This window comes from Podarcis bocagei (genome assembly GCF_964188305.1).
Source record: "Podarcis bocagei genome assembly, chromosome: 4".
NCBI lineage: Eukaryota > Metazoa > Chordata > Lepidosauria > Squamata > Lacertidae > Podarcis > Podarcis bocagei.
This window is the reverse complement of record NC_138128.1, coordinates 88,485,632-88,508,321: the sequence shown is the minus strand read 5'-3', so window position 1 is coordinate 88,508,321 and position 22,690 is coordinate 88,485,632. Positions and strand designations below refer to the sequence as shown.

The following is a 22,690-nucleotide window of genomic DNA, read 5'->3' as shown; positions in this document are numbered from 1 at the left end:
GCTCATTAAAACACAGCCGGCTTGGCTATTCTCCAATTAGGCTATAGATTCTCAAGGAATCCTATAGGATTAAGGATATCCACTGCTTAGACAAGATGGATATTACAGCATTGGAGTGATCTATTTAACAGGGACATGTTGTACTTATTTCAGATACTTCAGGATAAATACACGAGCATCCAAGATCAATGTTTTTTATTTACCTGCAACTTAGATCAATTATTTGGAATCTTTTTGGTAAGTTTAACTTAATGGATGTAACTTAAATCACACAACCAATTAACTAATGTATGCTGTAAGTAAATTGAGCCTTGTAGTTAATGTGTTGTTGCTTTCCGCGTACTTAGGTTGACATTTGTGAAGTCGCAAGTGCCAGAGAAGAAGCTGCCTTCCTCTGTAAGAGCAGAAAGTCACAAAGTGTTGTGGTACTTTGTTGTACTGTGAGCTTCGGAAAGATTACTCCTACCTTCCTTTATAGGTCCATAGTAACTCTCTAAGCCCCAAGGTAGGAAGGTGGTGAATTTTGTCCAAAAGAATGCTACAGGCCAGAGTGCAAATTTGGGTAGCAGTTTATAGTCTACAGAATTTCAGAGTTATTTTGAAGCAGGTTATATATCCTTTAAGCAGTAAAGTTCAAACTTTACACCTTCAGGGAACAATTTCTACATTGACTTTTCTGCAACACACCCCTTGTACATTGCAGAGGATTATGAGACATGTTTTAGTTCATGCAGATAATGTAGGGCACTGGCCAAGCCTCTTGGGCCTCACGGTTTGGCTCATGTGAATTGGGTGTGCCCTCAAACTCTCTCAGCTTTCCTGAAGCTGTGCACTAGAAGGGAAGATTGGGAGCAGGGCATATCCTGCTTTCTTACTGAAAATAATGTTTCTTTGAAGAACCCCAAAAGTTCCAAGGAACCCCAGGACTCCCCAGAAAACAGCTTGAACAGTTTGCCATTCGGAGTGCCATTTTTAATAAACGCTCCTGTTAGCAAGCTGTTGCTCATGTTAGAAAACTATAATAGGTCTTGAAAGTATTAGCTCTTTGAATTTTTGTTGTATCTCTAAAAGTCAGGAACTTGAGCCCATAAATATATAGAACACATCAGTTGCCTGTATGATGCTGTATCTCCAGTAGTAGATATTTTCATATTGCTGAAAGTTAGTGTAGCTTGGTGGCTAAAGTGATGGAGGGAATCTCTGATTTGGGAATCTCTGATTTGAGTCTCACTTGGTTGCCCTAGTCAACCCACTGTCTCAGCCTCATTCCAACATCTGTCATATGGGGGAAATAATGCTGATTTATCTTACAGGCTTATAAGAATTACAGCACAATAATTCATGTGAAGTGCTATGTAAATGTTGAGTGTAACAAGCCAGCATTCTGAGAGATGTCACACTTCTTGTTCAAACATCAGATTTGTTTGATAAATAGAAACAAAATCCGTTTGTCAGGAGAAGGAGTCTGTCTACAGTGGTGCCTCGCAAGACGAAATTAATCCGTTCCGCGAGTCTCTTCGTCTAGCGGTTTTTTCGTCTTGCGAAGCAACCCTCTTAGCAGATTAGCGCTATTAGCGGTTTAGCGGCTATTAAAGGCTTAGCGGCTATTAAAGGCTTAGCGGATTAGCGGCTAAAAGGCTATTAGTGGCTTAGAAAAGGGGGGGGAAGCGAAAAAAAATCGGAACACTCGCAAGACGTTTTTGTCTTGCAAAGCAAGCCCATAGGGAAAATTGTCTTGCGAAGCAGCTCAAAAACGGAAAACCCTTTCGTCTAGCGGGTTTTCCGTCTTGCGAGGCATTCGTCTTGCGGGGCACCACTGTATATGGGTTCACAAGCTGAGCTTTACCTTGCACATATACTTGAATTGTTGTTTGTTGTACATACAGAAAGAGTTCCTAGTTCAAAAAGTCAAGTGACAATATTAGAAGTTGACAGGGAAGAGAACCTTGATGCCTAAATTGTACAGAGATTTAATCTACACCATGATGAAGACTTTAAAATACTAGGAAGCTGTAATTATTTATTAGCTCTTTCATTGGATACTCCAACATGGTTGCACAGAAAAAAATACTTGCCTGGTGTTAGTGCTAACAGCAGAGTTCATATTATAAAAATACTATTAGTGTTGTGTGTATGTCATTATCTTTGCTCTGTTTTTATACTTAAGCTTCTTCATATTCTGAAGATTTTAACAGGTATATTGACATTAACATTCAGAGAAATACTTGTGATTACTGCTTCCTTGTTTTGATAAATCATTTATTTGGATTTTAGAAACTAAATGATGGTAAAGGTATCTTTTTGTAAACAAACAAACAGTTTTTTTATAGCTGTAGCTATGGATACATTTTAACACCGCTGAGTTGCTTGTTACATTTCATTAGAAAGAGCATGTAGGACAGAGAGATCAATAGGATTATCTTGGATTCCCTGTTGACGCCCTGCTTGAATTAAACCAAAAAGGTTTTTTTGTGTGTGTTGAATTCCCTCCCTAAAATTATTTTTCCATCTGGTCAAAAATAAAAATTCAGATGTGAATGTTCAGGACATCCTCCTATGTATCTATTTTGTGTAATGATTATGCTAATTTCCAGTTGGGAGAGTTCAAAATACAAATTCCTCCAATTCAGAAAGTCTCATCCTGTTTTTATCTTGGTCCCATTGAATTTTAATCTGGCTTGAAGTGAAGTTCCACTCTACTGCTAGCCAGCCTTCTCTACCAGTTCAACTGTTCCTTTCCAAGGAAAATCTTAGCTCTGAAAAGAGAGATGAGTGCCTCTTGGTGATGTGGGCTTCCTAGGCATGTTTTGGAAGGGAGTGTGGGATTTGTAGTTTCCTCTGCTTTCCCAATTCAATTTGGATGGAAGAGAATCTAAGACGATCCTACTGGATTAGACAAATGACCCATCTAGTCCACAGCCCTGTTCTCACAGTGGCCAACCAGAAACCTGTGGGAAACAGGAGCTGAGTGCAAGAGAATTCACCCTTCCTGCAGATTCCATCAACTGGTATTCAGAAGCTTACTGCCACTGACCAAATCCCATGCTCCCTGGCAGGAAACAATATTTCTGAGCATGCTTGAAAGCAATAGCGTTCATTTAGAAATAGACCAATGTGTAATCTTCGGCGAGTTGTCCCAGTGACCAGTTACTCCTTTTCTCAAAGTGAAGAGGTTGTGATCTTCTGTTTTGCTTGAGAACGCGTATGGGGAGTAGCAGAGGGAGGGGTTTGTGTGAGCTTCATCCATTTCTTAAATAAGCTTTTTTTAAAAAGCTTGAGGAAAAAATGAGTTTTGAGGCAAGCCAAGAAGAGTTCGCTCATCAGTACAGTGGAACCTCGGCTTTTGAGCATCTCAGAAGCTGAACAATTCGGAACCCGAACGTCAAAAACCCGGAAGTAATTGCTTACGTTTTTGAATGTGCCTCGGAAATCAAAGAGCTTTCGAGGCGTGTTTTTCATTCCCCCCCCCCCATTGACTTTGCAGCCAGCCCATTGATCCCCAGTTTTCGAATGTTTCGGAAGCCAAACAATCTTGCAGAATGGATTATGTTCGAAAACCGAGGTTCCACTGTACTTTGGTATGAGAAACTTGAGGAAAATATTCTCCAATGGTCTTTGATGTTGCTGTTTGCTGTGGAATACTCATTTTACTGTTGCTTTGAATGACTATTTTTTTAAAGGATGGGTTCTAAACACTTGTGGCTGATTGCATTGGTGACATATTTGTGATTTTTGCCTCCACCTCTTCTGCTAGGTTACTTACTTTCTAGAAGAGAGGGACAAGCAGGATCCCCTGAAAAGCCACTCTCTGATCTGGGTCGTGTCTCCTACTTAGCCTATTGGAAAAGTGTCGTCTTGGAATATCTCTATTGCCATCATGAGAAACAGATCAGCATCAAGGGCATGAGCCGAGCAACGGGAATGTGTCCCCATGACATTGCCACCACCCTGCAGCACCACAGCATGATAGACAGAAAAGAAGAAAAGTCAGTAAACATTATTGTTGCTTGAGTAGCTACCGTCTGAATTGCATTTGCCAACCATGTTGCCTGCTTCCGTTTTATACATTTTGCTAGCTTTTGATCTCCCTTTTGCATATGAGAAGCCCATATGTTGAGGGTTTACAGTCACAATTGTGCCCGTGGAGGGCATTCTGAATTCAGAGAGGCTCCTTCATTGGAACTGCATAGACAGAGAGTACAGTATCGGCAAGATAAAGGCTGTTCATAAGCATAGTGTTTCCTTCAGCCATTGTGGCTTTCAAAAATGAAAAAGTGTCAGTGCGGTCAGGTGACTGCTGGAATATATTTCCACAACCTGTTCTTTCTTGGGAATCTATGCCCTATAACGATCCCACGCAGTGAGAGGGTAGCACTTGCCACCGTCTTCTGGGAAAGAGTCTTTACCTCCCAGGAGTATATATGTCAGGCACCAATCTGGACATGCCCCCTTACATGGAGCAGGTATTACAAGGTAGACCTTCTTCATTTGAAAGCACCTTTGAGAGAAGAGTCTTTCAATCCAGAACAGAGTAGGACACCCACGAGTTGTTTCCCTATCTCCCAGCACACACACATATGCCCCTCATTCCCAAGGAGAGACTTGTTTTCTAGAGAAAGAAAAAAGATTTACTGGAAAGTTCAACAAGCATCTGTCCGTCCTTCCTTCCTTCTTTCATTCCTTCCGCACCACCATTTTCAGTGTGGATATATAAAGAATGAACTGATCTTGCCAATTCATCCATCCTCCCACCCCCCATCTTCTCATTTGACTGTTGTTGTTTCACCAAACCTCAAGCTTGTTTCTACTGAGAGCCAGTGTGGTGTAGTGGTTAAGAGCGGTAGACTCCTAATCTGGGGAACCGGGTTCGCGTCTCCGCTCCTCCACATACAGCTGCTGGGTGACCTTGGGCCAGTCACACTTCTTTGAAGTCTCTCAGCCTCACTCACCTCACAGAGTGTTTGTTGTGGGGGAGGAAGGGAAAGGAGATTGTTAGCCGCTTTGAGACTCCTTAAAGGGAGTGAAAGGCAGGATATCAAATCCAAACTCCTCCTCCTCTTCCTCCTCCTCCTCCTCCTCCTAGGTAACCTGTTGAACCTGTTTTGACCTATTCTGTCTTCCTAGCATAGTTATGCTATGATGCTTGATTCTGTGGCTATCTTAATTGTCTGTAGACTTCAGGCTGTTTTGTTAATGGGAGTCATAGACTGGCATAAATGGCTTCTTTTCCATAAGCTGCCTTGAGCACACTCCCATGGAAGGGTGGCTATGCATTTAATTAATAAGCAAGCTCCCAAATCGAAACTTGTTACAACTAAACATATGCTTCCATCTGCTTTCTGTACATTTTTATATTTCTTCATATCTGATGTGTTTAAATTGTAGATTTATAGTAATTAGAAGGGAGAAACTGATTTCAAACCACATGGAGAAACTGAAAACCAACCCACGCATGAATGAAGTAGATCCAGAAAGCCTGAGGTGGACTCCTCTTTTGGTTCCTAATGCAGCAGTTTCAGAGGAAGAGAGAGAAGCTGAAAAAGAGGTAATAGGGGACACACACTAAGTCTTCTAATGTACATCCTAAACGTTTAAGTGGATATGTCGTAAGACAACTGGTGTAGCATATTAAGTGATAGGAGATGTCCTAGCTGCTCATACGGCAAGCTGGGCAATGGCACAGCATGCTCTTGGGTTTATTTATATAGCTCCATTGATCTAGATAGTGCTACATAGTAGCCTAAGGAAATGACAAAGCTTTTACTCCGAGGAGCTTAAGATCTAAATTTAGACAACGGTGAGGAAGTGAGACCGAGACAGTGGAAATGAACCTGTGGAGAGGAATACGAGCAAATGTCATTGCACATTATGGGGCTTTATTTCAATTGGGGAGGAGGCCTTAAGGGTTAAGCCAAAGACCTCATGGAGGGAGGGAGTTTTGAGGTGGGTCTTGAGTAAAGAGTGATAGAGGAACGATACCATGTAGAATTAGCATTGTGAATCTTCTAAGAAAGAGTTCTAGGCAAGAAAGAGCAGGACAAAGAATTGGCAGGGTAGTTTTGTTTTAAGAGAGTAGAAAAGTAAGGGCCAGGAAGAGAAGGATGAGGAGGATAAGAGAGTGGCGAAAGATTTTATCAGCAGAGTTGTGGATAACGGTGAGCTGTTTGGAATGCGATAAGGAAGGGCCAGAAGGAGGGAGGCTGTAGTAGTCAAGGCATGAAGTGGCCAAGGTATATCCTAGAATTATAGCCAATAGGACAGAGAGAAAGTGAGTTGAATTTTCATTACTATATTATCTGGTGTGAAGGGGAATGGCTCTGAGCAGCAAAGGAAGGGGAATAATAAAAATTAAACAATATTCTGTTCCTTGTTTCACAAATGGTGCTGAGATATAAAAATAGCACATTTCAAGAAGTAAAATAGTATAAGCTAGTGGACTCCGGTACTATCTATTTGTTTGGAAAAAATGCTTGAGAGAGAAGTTGTAAACCTTGGAATTTGGAGTGTGGGTATAAAGCCTGAAAAACCTGAAAGATCAATATGGAATAGTTTTTATTCTGCCCCCTACCCCATCTAAAGTGTTGTTACATTCATGGACTGGAGCCAGTTGGGTACAGTGCTCAAAGGCTTATTGTGTCAATCAGTTATTTTGTGTTTATGAAGTTGTTCAAAGTGATCCATGTCAGAGGGCTTGTAATGTAGTGCTAGAAGAAGTAAAATCAATTTGTTGCTTCATTAATAGTGCTAAATATCCCATGAAACACAGCCTTTTGGGATTTATTATCCAGTTTTAGAAAAACCACTAGGATGAATTGGCCTAGATGCTGTTGCTTGGGTAGCTTTCAGCACTAATCAGGGTTGACTTATTGTAACTTTTTTTTAAAAGCTGAACTAAAAGAATAACAGCTAAGCACTGTTTCGGTGACCCATTATTTTAACCTCTCTGCCCCTCAGGCTGAGCGACTGATGGAACAAGCAAGCTGCTGGGAAAAGGAAGAGCAAGAGCTGTTCTCCACGAGAGCTAATAGGCAATTGCCTGCAAAAGTGCAATCTAAAAACAAGTATCTGCGACCTCCAGAGAATATAACAGTATTAGCAGAGCGAGGGCAGACCACTGATCTGCCAAAAGAAAGCAGTGGGGAGGAAGAGGAGGAGGAGGAGGAAGAAGAGGAGGAGGAAGAAGAGGAGGATGCGGATGGGCATCGTCAAAATTCTCCTCCAAGGCTGGCAAAGCCTCAGATGCTTGCTGTGAAGAGAAAGGTCAGTTGTTTTTTAAATTGGGGTAGACTCCACTGTTACAATGACAGTCCAAAGACTCTTAACAGGACTTTGCACGGCATGGACTTCATAGGGACGCATATGTTTTAAATAAGTAACTAAATCTCTTTGCAATAATCTATTTCACAGAAGACAAAGCATGCCCAACAGCTTGAGTTGAGAATAAAACAGAAATGTAGTCTGACCATTCTTTTGATCCAACATTTTTATTCTGTAATCTGATTCTGAATACCCATTTCACAGAAGCCGAGCTGATTAATTTCTCCAGATCAGCCCTAAATTCCTTTCTCTACTAGAGGGGCCAGTTCAAGGAGTCCTGCTAGCACAGTGGGGTTTCCCTCCTGCATGCAGCCTGAGCACCCCCTAAATCCACTTACGAGGAGATTGCAGGAGAGGAGATTGTTCCATCTGACAAGCGGACATGCTTGCACTAATTAAGCAATCATAATAGTGCAACATTGAACTCCACCTGAGGTCTTTCAGATCTGATTTTGGGGGTGGAAGCATTTACATTTCCCTTTCTGTCTTACATGCCTTCCTTTCCTGTATGTTGTCTTAATAATTTTCATTCCATTTAGACTTTTACCAATAAAATCAAGAGCTGTATAAAAATATTGCCCTCTGCTGGTTGCCTGTAGTGTTAATTGTAATTATTGCCATTCAAATACCATATATTTGTGTTTTTGAAGGTTCAGTATGCTATTCTATGGCATAGTAGAATTCAGGAACACAAAAATAGGAGGTTAGGTATTAGGATGTGTCTTATGTGTCTCACCCCAGTCCTAAATTAGCCCTGTCTGAAGAAGTACCTTCTAGTCTTGGCCATGTTCCCTCTTCTTCTTGCTAGCTAAAACATCAACGTGTATAGTCACACCTTTTGCATTGGGCATTAACACAAAGATAACTACCCTTTGGTCTCTTGCTCTCACACAGTAACGGTTTATAATCCTAAATTAATTCAATATCCACTAAACTGTAAACTTCAAAATAGCAAAATAACTGTCTTTAGCATAGCTTTAGTTGGCTTTCAATATTTACAGTATTTAGAGAAACTTCACTGTGAATATTCAGGTTACATTTCTGTGTAATCTAAATTGTATGTGCAGCTAGAGTTAAATAGATTAGAAATACACATTGAGGCAACTGGTACTGTTTTGGCACCAGTAGGTGGTGTTGCCTTAGTCCACATTGTTCTTCACTGTGGTATATACTGGTATTGGTGCTCTTATTCAGTAAAGTGTTTGGTGGAGATGTTAGCATTTCACAGCAGCTCCCAAAGCACATTAGAGCTGTTTTTGAGTGAATAACAGAGATTGAGATTTAAATGTGGTACAGAGGAATGTATGTAGAAGAGTTGGCTGGAACAGAGCCAGTGACATTTGAACTGTCATGTAGGCTGGACTGCCGTGAGTATACATCACAAAACTTGTTTGGTTTAGCAGAAAGGATGTTGGTTCTTTGCCCAACTTTCACATTTCTAACATTATTTTTAGAGACCTTTCATCTTGAAAAAGAAAAGGGGTCGTAAACGCAGAAAGATTAATAGCAGTGTTACAACGGAGACAATTTCTGAAACCACAGAAGTTTTGGATGAGCCCTTTGATAACTTGGAAGAAGAGCAGCCCATGACACAGCTGGAGCCCACTTGTGAGATAGATGGGGAAGACGATGAATCTAAACCTGGGATTCCAGAAGCGTTCCAGTGTCAGTCCGAGGAGAAGGAAGAAAATGAGCTGGAAGAGGAGGAGCAGGAGAAAGACAATCACTGTTACCAAAATGATACTCCATGCAGAGGTGAGTACAAAATAGATTCTTATACATAGAACTGGAAGCAAACCCCAATGAATTCAGCGGGACTTGCTTCTGAATAAACATGCATAGGATTGAGTCTTCCAGTTGTCTTTCACAGGCTGTTTTCACATCAGTTCAAAGAAATCAGACTTGCGATAGCTTTGGTACCATTTGCAGCTTCTTATTTAAACTGTGAAGCCCTTTTGACAAGTGACACTTAGTCCTGTGTCTTGCTTTTATTGAAAGGCTGAATAGCTTCTTAAATTTTCTTTCTCCCCTTTCCTTAAACTGCAATTTAGCCATTTTAATCTGTAAGGTTCCTTTTCATATTCTGTAACCAACGCCTTTGAAATTTCTTTCAAATTGAAGAATGCTTGGTCCGGCCACTGTAGAATAAAACAGTTTTCCTTCAGTGGATGAGAGGTTGGAATATTCTCTCGTCCACTGGGTAGGGCTGGCCGACCATAATTTATATCATCTTCCAGTTATCCCAGTGTTCACTAGGAGTGCTTGTCTCTTGTGCTTTTGCTCCCAATGCACAGCAGTGGAGTGGGCTGCTTTCTTCTGCTTTCTTTTTGGCCTTCCTTTGGCCCGTTCCCTTACTTTCCCCAGACCTGTTAGTTGGCAGGGAAGGAGGGAGACCAATGTGCAGGGGAGCAAAGCTACAAAGCTAGCCCAGAGGGAAGCAGCCACATGCCAGCAGCTTGCTCTGAATCAGGTAAAAGGACTGGGTAATCAGGATGCAGCAAGCATGCAAATTGGCTCACATAGAATTGAATGGGCCAGAAACATCAACAGAGGGCTACGTTGAGTCGGAGGAATGTGATCCAGCCGTTCTGAAGGACTTCCTGTAGAGGGCCCCCACAAGTCGGTAACTGGCAGTCTTCCTCTTGATTCTAGGGTCTCTGGAGTGTGCTCAGATGACTTGACCCTCTGGTACTGCAGTTTCCTAGCCAGTAGAGTGTCTTCCCTGTAGTTCCTTGTAGTCATAGGCAGTCGGAGTCACCTAGAGAAGCTGCTCCTTCCCCAAGTACAGGCAGCCAAAGATCATGCAGGTTGCAATGCAGGCACAGAGATCTCTCAATGCATAGATGACCCTAGGATATTGTTAAGTTCAATGGTTGTGTAATAGAGTGCGTTCCCTGGGCCCTTATTCCACTCCAGACCTCTACAGTAGCTCCTGTAGTCCCACCAGGGAGGACCTCATGTGCTTCTACAACTGGAGTGAGGAACCTGTCTCCCTTCAGGTCTACTGGACTCCCATCGTCCCTGACTACAGGCCATACTGGCTGGGGCTGATGGGAGTTGGAGTCCAGCAACATTCAGAGGCTCACTTTTATTCTACATGTTTGTCTCTCTCTGCACACGTGAATGCCTTGATTGGTGAATCAGGTAGCATCATCTTGCCATAGATTAAGCTTTTCAGTTCCCAGCAGATCATCATGGATATGAGCCTCTCCTTTCAGGAGCCCATTTCAGCACGCGGTCTGTAGTTTGTGGGGAGAGGCTACCCATAGCAACACATTACTACTACTTCAAGCCACAGCCTTATCCTCTCTACCTTCAGCTACGATTTGAGAGCTGTCCTTTTTCTTGAAGTCTATTTTAGCATATATGAGGCAGAATGCTATTGACAATACATAGATGGAATACTAATCCTCAAAAAAACAACATATAACAAGAACAAGTTCCCAAAGATTCTGTTCTTACATGCATATGTTGTGGACTTTTCCAGCAGCACATATGTTTTGAGACAGAATATTTAGAGAAGGCAATGTAATTACTGGTAAAAGAATTGCATTATGCTCCAAATTAGCTCGATTAAATACTCCAGATGGGAAACAATAAGACAATGTTATATAAAGAATATATATGCTAGCAGGAACTGCTTACCAGGCATTGGGAAACTGCTCAAGAAATACTTGTTGAACTGCAGTACCGAATGTTGGGGTGCTGCCTCTCAATTGCAGTGTTTAGGTAATCAAAACAAAGAGCATTTTTACAATGTGGCAAAGTTTTGTTCACTGTACAGTATAAGCACAAATGCCTGATACCTTCCAGCAGCTTAAGTTTACAGCTGGCTGGGGCCAATGGGAGCTTCCACCCAGAACAACTGGAGGGTGCCAAGTCAGAGAAGGCTGCTCCAACTTACTAAGGCTACAACATATTGGATGTTTTTCTCCATTAGAAACAAGCAAGGGCGTGTATGACGAGCAGGCATCCCATGCTCTGATGCCTGATCTCTGTACTCATGGCAAAACGAACTTCCACACCTCGCTTAATAATGCAGTGCTGTTCATTATTTTTCCCATAGGGAAATTGTATTTAAAAAAGAAAAATGTCACACATGAAGAAACCTTTGGGTTCCATGACTTGGTGATGGATGTGCCAATATTTAGTTCTATAGCCCTAGGTTTCTGCACTCAAATTTGTTGAAGGGTTCCTGTTCAAAGCTCATAGTTCAACTTCAGCTGAATAATATTTCTTGGCTTTGGATGCTAAAATGTCAAGTGATTTAGATGTATCTTTAAAAGAAAGATGTTTCTAAGAAACAAACACTTGTTTTTTCCCCTAAAACCAGACAGCTTTGTGAATTTTTGCAAAATGATCCATTCTCCTTCCTTGTGTTTGTAAAGTTCATGCAAATATGTCTACTGTTAGCATTGATTAAAGTGAAAGGTTTAAACTGAGGTGTTGTACAGTTTAATGCTTAGTTTAGTTTGTCCTCTGAATGTTGGATCTGATAAGAGGCTGAGGTTTGTTCTGTATTGCATGCTTGTTACAATTTGCTGGCATTTAGAAAGCACTTCAGCTGAGTGTGGCGAACCCCCCTTAACTACCGTATTGGCCCGAATATAACCCGCACTTTCCCCCCAAATTCCGATCATGAAAAGTTAAAGTGCGGCTTATATGTCACAAAGAGGTGCCAGCTTGTGTGGGTGATTGGGGGGACAATGTTGTGCATGGCACAATGTCCTGACGTCAGGAGGAGCTGGGGCAGAGCTGAATGTGGTGGCCACGTGGCTTCAATGGCCAGCAGCTCCTCCTCTGCCTCCTCCTGGTGCTGCCACCAGCAGGATGTTGCTTCCCCCTCCTTCCCCCTTGTGAAAGGAGGAGAAGGAGCTGGCCACCAGTGCCACACTCAGATCTGCTCTCTTCCTTCTCTGCTGAGCTGGCATGACATGCATGCATACATACATACATACATACATACATACATACATTGACCTACCTGCTTGGAGATATTTTACAGCAGTTTTTCCCTATATTTGAACATGGCAATTCAGGTCTGCTTCTCATGTTTTCATTTCTGACTATGCTTTCTTAAGACAAATGTCAAGGAGGGTGTTCATTATCCTTGCAGTTTAGGAATATTCAAACTTCATAAGGGCAGACATGTACTTCATAAGCTTCAAAGGAGTTGGTTGGTCAGATATGTAGGTCAGAAATACATCTGACCAATCACAAGTATAAATGATACTCGTGTTTTGAATGTCTTAAGAATGTGCATTCAGTGATGAAAAACAGAAACTTACCAAAAAAAAACTCCTAGTTTATTACATCTGTAAGAAACAGCACAAAGCAATCTTCATGTGATCTTCCTCGCAATATAAAATTATTTGGCTGGATTTGATCACAATACAGGATAACAAATGTGACTTTGCATAAATGAGACCACTAAGCATACATTAAAAAATACGTCTTCTGTTTTTGTAAACTGAACCTCTCTTCCATTGTAGCTTCCCTTTTTAAAAATTTCATCTGTTTCAGTGTAAAATTTCTAAAACCAACAAAAACAAAATTGGATGGAGGTGGATAAAATGTGCATTTGTACAAGTAGCAAATGAATTATATGCCCTTCACATCAACTGACTGTAGTGCAAAAGTCTAGAATGGGATATATGTTCCATAGCTATCCCTGTGTGTGCATGCATCAATAAAAGCAACATACAGTTCCATGTTTAGTTAATAGTAATAAAGCTAAAGGTTAACCTTTTTTTTAAACCTAATAGTAATATTCGTGCCCTGCTTTTCTTTTAAATAATAACCAAAAGTGGGTGGTATGCAAACATGTTGCTGTCAGAGATGGTTAGAATAAGATGATTAGTAGGACAGTGGTACCTCAGGTTAAGAACTTAATTTGTTCTGGAGGTCTGTTCTTAACCTGAAACTGTTCTTAACCTGAAGCACCACTTTAGCTAATGGGGCCTCCTGCTGCTGCTGCGCCGCCGCCGCCCGATTTCTGTTCTCATCCTGAAGCAAAGTTCTTAACCCGAGGTAATATTTCTGGGTTAGCAGAGTCTGTAACCTGAAGCGTATGTAACCCGAGGTACCACTGTATATATTTTCTTTGACTAGGGTTTTGTAAAGCAATTAAGAATAACGTGATAAACTTATTCTCTTCTCTCTCTCCCCCCATCCCCATTTCTCCTTATCCCACAGCTAATGCAGAAGAGGATGTAGCCGTCCTGGAAGATGATGATAAAGACAGTCCTGAACCTGTGCTGTGTAAACAAGGATGGCCTAAAGGCGTGAAGCAATGTCCATCCAAATGGAGACAAAACCAAGAGAGAAAACCAGGTTTTAAACTTAATTTGTACACTCCACCTGAGACTCCTATGGAGCCTGACTATCAGGCCTTGGGAGAGGAATTGAAAGAGATAGCGGAAAACAACGCATGCCAGGCGTCTGCTGTTACAGAGGAGGTTAAGAACACTGAAAGCATTCTTCCACAAGAGGACGAAGTGAGAGATGCGGTATCTGAGTATCTGGAGCTACCCAAGACAGAACAAGCAGAAAACGATTTAGCAGAAGTAGAAGAAAACAACATAGTAGAAGAAATGGAAAGTGTGGATAATCAAGATAAAGACCTGCAAGAGGAAACGGAAATCGATAAAGATGAGCCTGAACATTTAGAAGAGCAGGAGGAGGAGGAGGAAGAAGAGGAGGAGGAGGAGCAATCTCGCAATGAGGATCATGATGCTGATGATGAGGATGAGAGTCACATGGGTCCAACGGAAGTGGAAACTCAGGAGGAAGTACCAGCAGAGGCTCTCAAAGATGTACTTGGGAATGAGGAGCCTTTTTTAGACCCAAGTGAACAGAGTGGTAAATCAAACCAGGAAGACTTAATGGACTGTGGCGTTGACCTTGCAGCCGAATGTGACAGCGAGCACAAAGAGCTTCCTGCTATTCCAGAGCCTGTGCCTGAGTCAGGTAATGAAAATACAGAAAATAAAAACCAAACTGACCGTAATGAACTGAATTCTGCATTCAAGGACACAAATGCTGAAACCATGGAGATAGACTCTGAGACAGTGGAGGCAGTGAAGTCTCTAACGCAGGAAACAACAGAACAGGAAGATGCATTCCAGGATTGTGTAGAGACTCAAGAGGCATGTCGAAGCCTGCAGACTTACGCCAATACTGACCAAAGCCCACAGATGACCACACTGGATGACTGCCAGCAGTCTGATCACAGTAGCCCTGTCTCATCCGTCCAGTCCCATCCCAGCCAGTCAGTTCGTTCTGTTAATAGTCCAAATGTGCCTCCATTAGAAACCAGTTATGCTCAAATCAGCCCCGATCAAAGTGCGATCTCTGTGCCCTCTTTGCAGAACATGGAAACTAGTCCCATGATGGACGTTCCTTCTGTTTCCGACCATTCGCAGCAAGTCGTCGATAGTGGATTTAGCGACCTGGGTAGCATTGAGAGCACAACCGAAAACTATGAAAACCCAAGCAGCTATGACTCTACAATGGGCAACAGCATCTGTGGAAACAACAACTCGCAAAACAGCTGTTCGTACAGCAACCTCACGTCTAGCAACATGACTCAAAGTAGTTGTGCAGTGACCCAACAGATGTCTAATGTGAATGGAAGCTGTAGCATGATGCAGAACGCCAGCATCAACTCTCCCCCTCCTTGCAATGTGAAGTCGCCTCAAGGCTGCGTTGTCGAAAGGCCCCCAAGCAGCAACCAGCAGCTTCCGCAGTGCAGCATGGCTGCTAATTTCAGCCCACCTATGCAGTTAAATGAAATCGCAGAGACTGGCAATGCCAACCTTGGCTTGTATGAAAGAATGGGCCAGAGTGAGTTTGCAGCAGGGCATTACCCACAACCGTCGGCCACCTTCAGCCTTGCCAAATTGCAACAGTTAACCAACACACTTATGGACCATTCGTTGCCTTACAGCCACTCAGCTGCTGTCACTTCCTATGCAAATAGTGCCTCTTTGTCTACTTCTCTCAGTAGCACAGGACTCGTTCAGCTTTCTCAGTCTCCTCATCCAGTTCCAGGGGGAGGCCAGGTCCAGACCACGATGACTCCGCCCCCTAACCTCACTCCGCCTCCCATGAATTTGCCGCCACCCCTCTTGCAGCGCAACATGGCCACATCCAATATTGGCCTGTCCCATGCCCAAAGACTGCAAACGCAGATGCCTGGCAAGGGCCATGTTTCGGTTAGGACTAAGTCGGCCGCTTTGCCGTCGGCTGCAGCGGCAGCAGCTCACCAGCCTCAGATTTATGGGCGATCCTCGCAGACAGTGACCATGCAAGGGCCTGCACGCACCTTAACCATGCAGCGTGGCATGAACATGAGTGTGAACTTGATGCCAGCTCCGGCTTACAATGTCAGTTCCGTAAACATGAACATGAACCCCCTTAACGCTATGAATGGGTTTAGTATGTCCCAGCCGATGATGAATGGAGCCTATCATGCAAACCACGGTTATATGAATCAAACAGCCCAGTACCCAATGCAGATGCAAATGGGAATGATGGGAAGCCAGCCATATGCCCAGCAGTCAATGCAGACTAACCCCCACAGCAACATGATGTATACCCCGCCAGCACATCATGGTTACATGAACAGCGGCATGTCTAAACAGTCTCTGAATAGCTCTTACATGCGTAGGTAGGATCTGGGGGGAGCGGGGAGGGGAGACAGTTGGTGTACCAAACTGGCATGCTAGGATTTGACCGGCACAAAAAGATGTCCTTTTGGAGAATACGATTTCAAAACCAGCAATTGGTGTGAATGCAAAAACATTTGTAGGCACCATAAAAAAAAACTGTATGCAGCGAAAGGCCTTATATAAATGTGTTCTCGTTTTATTTGTTTTGTAATTTTGCTTTGTTTGCTCTCTTTTTTTTTTTTTTTTTGCGTAACTGAAGTTCTGTGATGATGAAGAACTTCGTCATTGTACTGCAAACACGCAAAACAAGCTGATGGTTCACAGCCATGTTTTATGTGCCTGCTCCCATTTGAAATGTGGATCATAGTTTTGGAGTATATCTGATGTCGTGCTGGACTGTGAGCTTTCCTCCTGTTCTGTCCTTCCCCTCCCCATCTCCTCCACCATGTAAATGCCTTTTTGCATTGCATTCATGGACTATTTTGTTCCTCAAGGTGACACTTTCGCATGCCGCTAATGTCTTTGTTAGTGACAGTGCGTTTCGTAGTACTGTACAAGTGTTGTGCTTAACAGTAAGCCATTTCTTAATTTGTGATCCCCCCCCCTTGATTAGGTTACCCCAGTTTAAGGGGATTAAAAATTATATTTTTGTTAATTATATTTTTTAAATCTTGTTTTAAAAAAGCTGTGAAAGTTATTCCAGTATTGAGTCAAACATTTTAAGTGCAACCCACTGGGAAATTCTCGCGTGTCAGCTGTGCTCTTGCACAAATATGGTTAATTTCTATGGGTCTGGCACAGAAGAGAGTGCCCTGGTGGATTGCATCCTTGATTGGTAAATATTTGATGTAAAAGTGAGCCCTGTTTTTGTTCTGGTGGCAGATCCCCTCTGGAGTAGGGGGAAAAGGCAGCTTACTGTTTTGTTTTTTTAATACAAACCTTATTGATTAAAGCATATCAGTGTTTATCAAGTTTTTGAAACATTTTCATATATGTCCAGATACTTGGCAGGATTAAAAAAAAAGTGAATTTGGTGTAAAGTTGCTATTTTATGGAAATGCCTCTAACTTTACATTTTCATTCCATCTGTAGATTTTTCTATCTTTATAAAATATTGGAGTTATTTTTTAAGAAAAGTAAATAGAGCAGTAGCGTGTGAATAGAACAAATGAAGCTTCAAGAGCGCATGTATAAAAAAGAAAAACACCAGAAGGTATTTGTGTCTGTTTATATGGCTTCCTTTTTTTGTAGCCTTTGTACCTGTACAGAGTGACTGTAAGGGCCAAAAAGTGGCTTGATTCATGTATAAAACTAGACCCAGTGACACTATTTATGTTACCTTTTTAGCCAGTCACTTAAATAAAGCAAAGACAAGCTGTACATTTTAACATAAAATAAATTATGATGAGCCATTTTTAGCCTCTTGTGCTCTTATCTGATGTGCATAGAGACCAATGAGCCACATTGGCAATTCTTCTTGGTTGCAGGGTGCGGCTCACAAGACAGGGGAATCCTGCAAGCATCCTTGTTTTCAGAAGTCTTCTGTTGCTTTGTTGGTATATCTCTTGATGCCTGATGTTGCCCACTGCAAGGAAAGTGAAGAGTTTTAAAATCTGAATTGACCAAAATATTTTATTAAATATCATAGACTGCAGTAGAAAGCTTGAGTGCTTGTCAACAGTTGTGCTGGTCATGTGTCTAGTGGAGGGGAAGGAGAAGTGGAAGATTCAGTCTTCCCCTCTTCTACCCCCCCCCCCAAAAAGCGTACATTTCGTTCAATTGTATATTCCACTCCTGGATCAGTTGGGAAATGTGCATTCATCTTTGCATTTATGCAGTCCCTCATTCGGCTAGAAATACTCATCTGCTTTTGCAGGCATATTGCCTTACAAGGGAAAGAGTGATTACAAAAATAATGCACCTTTCTTAAGTGTATCTGACATGTCCGGTAAGGAGTCTGGAACACGGTACCCTAAGAGGCCCAAGTCTGATCTGCAGATCCATGGGGAACTAGCCTCGCATGTCAAGATCCCAGTGCATCCATTATCATAGTTTGCTCCATAACAGCTATGAACTTTTCCCAGATGGTTTACAGGCATGGTTACTTGAGTCCACCGGATTGACTGCAGTCCCAACAGGTTAAGGTTATGTGTGCCCTTCTAATGGTGAAGTGTATCGTTCCTCTGTGGACCTGACAGTGTCTCTGCTGATAAAGGAGTCCAGGCCTGCCCTCCTCCTCTGCTTCTTCTCTGCTTCTGAACCCTGGTGTTGGTACCTCCACGCCACTTTCAACCATGCCCTATTCACTTCGTTTGTAGCCAATGCTTTGGCAGAAATGCAAGCTAGCTGTGCTGGTCCCGGGGAGTAACCGTGCGGCGTGGTCCGAGTCCAGTCCGAGGTCGAGGGTGTGGGTGTGGTATGGAGGCTGTCCGTCAAGGCTGAAGCGGGGTCCAAGGCAAGGTGAGGTCAGGAACTCTGGCAGAAGAGCAGGACAGGGTGCCGGCAGGAACAGGCTACCAACAATGTTGCTCCTGAAACCTGGGACTGGGCTTGGCTGGCTTTTATCTGCCCTGAGGCATAGGGCAGCCCCGGTCCACAGGTGACTCGCCTCTCCTTGCCTGGAGGCAAGCACTCCTCCTTCGAGAACTCTGCAGCTCAGGAGAGGATGGAGGGTTACTGGACCCAGAGGCAACCTCAACTTCCCCTGACAGGGCTGAGAGTGGAGCACCTGCAGGCAATGGGTCCTTGATCACTACTGGAGCCAGAGCGGATTCAGCTGGTATCTGCTTCTGAGGATCCGGCACAGGTGAGGGCCCTTCAGGTTCAAGCCCCAGCCCCGGCTCAGCCGGTCCTGGAGGTGGGGACTCCTGTGCAGGCTGGGATTCCTCAGGTTCAGCCTCTGAATCCAATTCCCAGGCCATCACACTAGCCTTGAGCGGTGTTGTGTCTCCTGATTGTTAAAAATTGAATCGATGCTTACAAAGATTTTAAACATGACTCGAAAAGCCCAGCAGAACTGGCAGCCGTGTCAAGTAAGTGAAATGGTTTTGTGTTCCTTTCCTCTCTGGCTCAGCAGTTTCGTGGGACCTGTGCCTAGTTGTGGTAACTGCAGGATACACAAAGCAAGTAGACCACAGCTGGTTTATGCAGCTTCCAGAGAATTGTCTCAAGATAGCAGCACCTAGGAATTGAGAATTAGGTGCAGCCAGAAGACTAATTAGGAATTTGAGAATAAAAGAATGGGGAAATCAATGGGAGCGTACAAATAAAAATCACCAGAGAAGGAAGTTCTGGGTTAGACTGATGGTGGCAACAGGAAGAAGTTGTAGGTCCATAGCTCACGGCAATACACATTTTGACAGGCAGCTAGCTCTTAAGTTAGGGAACTTTAACCACTGTTGATTTTTTTCAAATTCCAAATGAGTGCTGTAGCTGGGGGAAGGGGAGTAGTTAGGCTGGCACTCATGTTGGGTTTAACGTTTTTGCTGTTGGGAAAATGTAATTAATTGGAAATGCTACTTCAAATTCTTGCAGAGATGTATTTGTAATAAAATATCAGACAGATTTCTTTTTTATAGCACTTGCTCTGACACTTTGCAACTTTGTTTTGACTTTAAAAAGAAGAGAAAAGCTCACAGGCAGTGGAATGGGTTGTTGATATGCTTAAATGCTTATTGCAAAATGTAATAAAGCTTATTTTGGTGGGTGTCGCTTGTTGTAAAGTTAGGGATTCCCCCTTCTCCCCCTCTTGTGTTGAAGCCTTACACAAACACTCTTTGCTTTCAGAATGGCCCTACATAGTGTGTTTTTGCATGCCTGCAGTCTCTGAATGCAAATATAAAATGGAGTATTTTCCTTTTGAAGCAGCTGTGACTGATGGGACTGCTAGATGTGGGGAAAATATATACTATTGCTCAGCAGTACACATCAAGCAAATTTATGCAGCAGCAGGAAAAAATGCATATCCATTTTGAGTGTTGGATCCTGATATTCTGTGTTGAAGTGCTACAAGTCCCAGACAAAGCGTCAATGTGGTCTGTCATTGTCTTGCACAGCAAGCAGAGCCCAAGAAACATATTCCTAATAAATCAAAATTAGCCTGTTTTTTTAAAAAAACAAACACTGCAATTTTGGATTCTCTTGTGCGTCTACAACAGATGTGTGTTATTTGAAGCTCTGGGTACAATTTGGTGGCAAACTCTTGCATGAGTTCTATAAATGAATGGGAGCTGAGCAGGAACATAGTTTACAGTGTTGAATAGAAATCATTCTTTGCAGCTGAAAGAAAAATGCCTTTTTCTCTTAATGTGGGGGGACTTAAAAGTACCAGATACTTTGTCTTGAGCCTTATTATGAATGGAAAATTCCTCTACCGTTTAAGAGACATTTTTCTAGCTGTCTGCTAAACTGTGGTCAGAATTTATTTGTTCAAAGGGTCTTAGCAATTAACACAGGAATCAAAGATCAGCTTGAGTGTTGCAGCCTGACTTTGGGTTCAGGAAATTCCACTGCAGAAACCCCCCCTGGCCATTTCACACTCCTGTGGCATCACATCATACAGAGGCAACCCAATGTTTAAGTCTACCTGCAACATGGACAATCATGTTGTCATGTACCTCTATCAGGGTACCTGTAAGATAATATTTCCAAGTGCATGCTTTTGATGCATTTACACTTCACAGCTTTAAAAATATACTTTAATGTATGAAAGGATCCTTTGGTTGATGAATGCCTTGCAAGTTTCTGCTGAATCATAACTTGAAATCAGCCTCTTTTGCAAAGTTGCATCAGCCGTCAGAGGCAAAATGAGCAGGTGAAAGTTTTTGTTGCAGGAAAATTGCCAGAGAAAACTGAGGCGTAAAGTTCAAAGAGCTCTTGTTAATAGGGAAAATAGGTGGGGGAGAAATGTGTGTGTCATTAATGTCGAAATGTAAAGACGTTGCCTGTATTAACAATGCTTGGCAAAAGTTTTAGATTCTCGTTTCATCATTCTTGGACCCTGGTCACTAAGAGAAGGTATTTCAATAAGGGGGATCTAGAAACTTGGATTATTATTATTATTCTATTTTATTGGCTCTACCCCATGACCTAGACGTGAGCCTTCCTAGTACCTTGTGTTGTTCACATTGCTAGAAGCATCAGACCATTGTACGGCACAGATTGGTCCTTAATTATTGGCTGGACTTGCTTACCTTACACCAAAGTGCAGTTGTTTCCCAGAATGAAAGGTCACTGGGAAGCGTGGAACATCATGGATGGAGGTGCTGGCTGTGTTCATCACAGCTTTTAGTATTTCAGCTCTCATGCTGATAAGAGTTATAGAGCTTTCCCTGCCAAGGTCCCTCATTTCCCTACCTTTGTTGGGGTGGGGTGGGGAGACCCCCTTCACAGAGCACTTAGTACTATGAAGTGAAACAAACCGCCCTGCCTGCTAACAGGTGAATAACACTTTAGCACTGTTTAGTCCTTTTTTGATTAACCCTGATATATGAGAACCCAAAGACCTGTGACATAAACAGCTGCTAAAGAGAGCCTTAATTGCTTGGGGTGCAGGGAGAGTTGTACACACATTGGAAGAAACAGAGACTAGGTTCACATATACCATACTTTTTGCCATGCAACTTGTTTTTTTTAAGTGTGGCTCCTAGAGGACCTCTCCGTGACAGCTCGGCTGCCTTCCACATCCTTCAGGATTATGAAATTCAGTGTTATGACCTAACAATATGTCAAACATCAGCAGCAATTACTGATCTCTCTTGTCTCTCTGATAGTACCAGTCAAAAGTGATGCATGGTATCAGTAGCCATGTTCCTACCCTTTCAGCATTGTCAGGCCAGAATACATGGTGCATGGAAATCATATTTTTAAGGAAGTTGCACTAAATTAGAATGGTAGGAGGATCAAGGACTAAGTGAAGGTCACAGTAGACAGAAGGCAATACCTTTTGAATGGAGAGAGGGTCTTGGTGTAACATGGGGAACTCTTCATGAAGATGTGGAATAAAAGTGAAGGAGACTTGAGTTTTACTGTAGCTCTTGCAAACCGTTCAGAGGATGTTAAGCTTGGTTTTATAAGAAGCTGTTTTCTGGGAGATGTTCTGGATTTAATCTGAAGCTACCAGCCTTGCAGATGCTGGACAGCTGGTTAGAGAAGACCTCTGGAGTAGTGGTTGCTCAGATGGCTTTGTTTAAAACTGAGGTGGTCAACATGGTATTCTCTGGATATTGTTTGACTACAACTCCCATCATCCCTGACCAGTGGTCAAGTTGGCTGGGGCTGATTGATTAACATCCACCATCATCTGGAGGACACTACATTGGTGCCCCAATCCAGATACGTTGTAGCTTCGTTGAAGGCTGAAGCCAAGAGAAGTGGTTGGAATTGTAAACTATGCTTGGGCATATATTGTGTTCCATTGTGGAATATGTGTTTCAGGACTGGAAGATAAAAGGTTTTGTTAGTGTTATCAGCAGCCACATGCAGGGTTGAAGTCACTCCCAACAGTTGTGGATGTGAGTCCAACACACATATTTAGGCTTCCTTGGTTTCTACAACCATGCAGCTATCAAAACTGGTACTGGGAAGGAAACACAATGGATGTACAACTTTTGCAATGGGCTCTAAACTTGTCCTCCAAAGAGGGCATTGTGGAGACAACATTATTGTGCTCCTAGTACTTGAAATGAGAGTTTGCACCCTCC

The 22,690-nt window shown here is 42.6% G+C and overlaps 1 protein-coding gene across 8 annotated transcripts in view; it reads left to right on the top strand.

Moving 5' to 3' along the window:
- KAT6B (lysine acetyltransferase 6B) overlaps positions 1 to 17,401 on the top strand; it is a 92,140-nt gene extending 74,739 nt beyond the window's left edge. For all 8 annotated transcript variants that reach the window (XM_081191507.1, XM_081191505.1, XM_081191500.1 and 5 more), the window contains 5 exons: positions 3,755 to 3,986; positions 5,386 to 5,545; positions 6,955 to 7,260; positions 8,772 to 9,072; positions 13,513 to 17,401. In XM_081191507.1, the coding sequence (XP_081047633.1) occupies positions 3,755 to 3,986; positions 5,386 to 5,545; positions 6,955 to 7,260; positions 8,772 to 9,072; positions 13,513 to 15,992 (3,479 nt within the window). In that variant the 3' untranslated portion in view covers positions 15,993 to 17,401. The remainder of the gene's footprint in view (positions 1 to 3,754; positions 3,987 to 5,385; positions 5,546 to 6,954; positions 7,261 to 8,771; positions 9,073 to 13,512) is intronic.
- Positions 17,402 to 22,690: the final 5,289 nt, after the last annotated feature.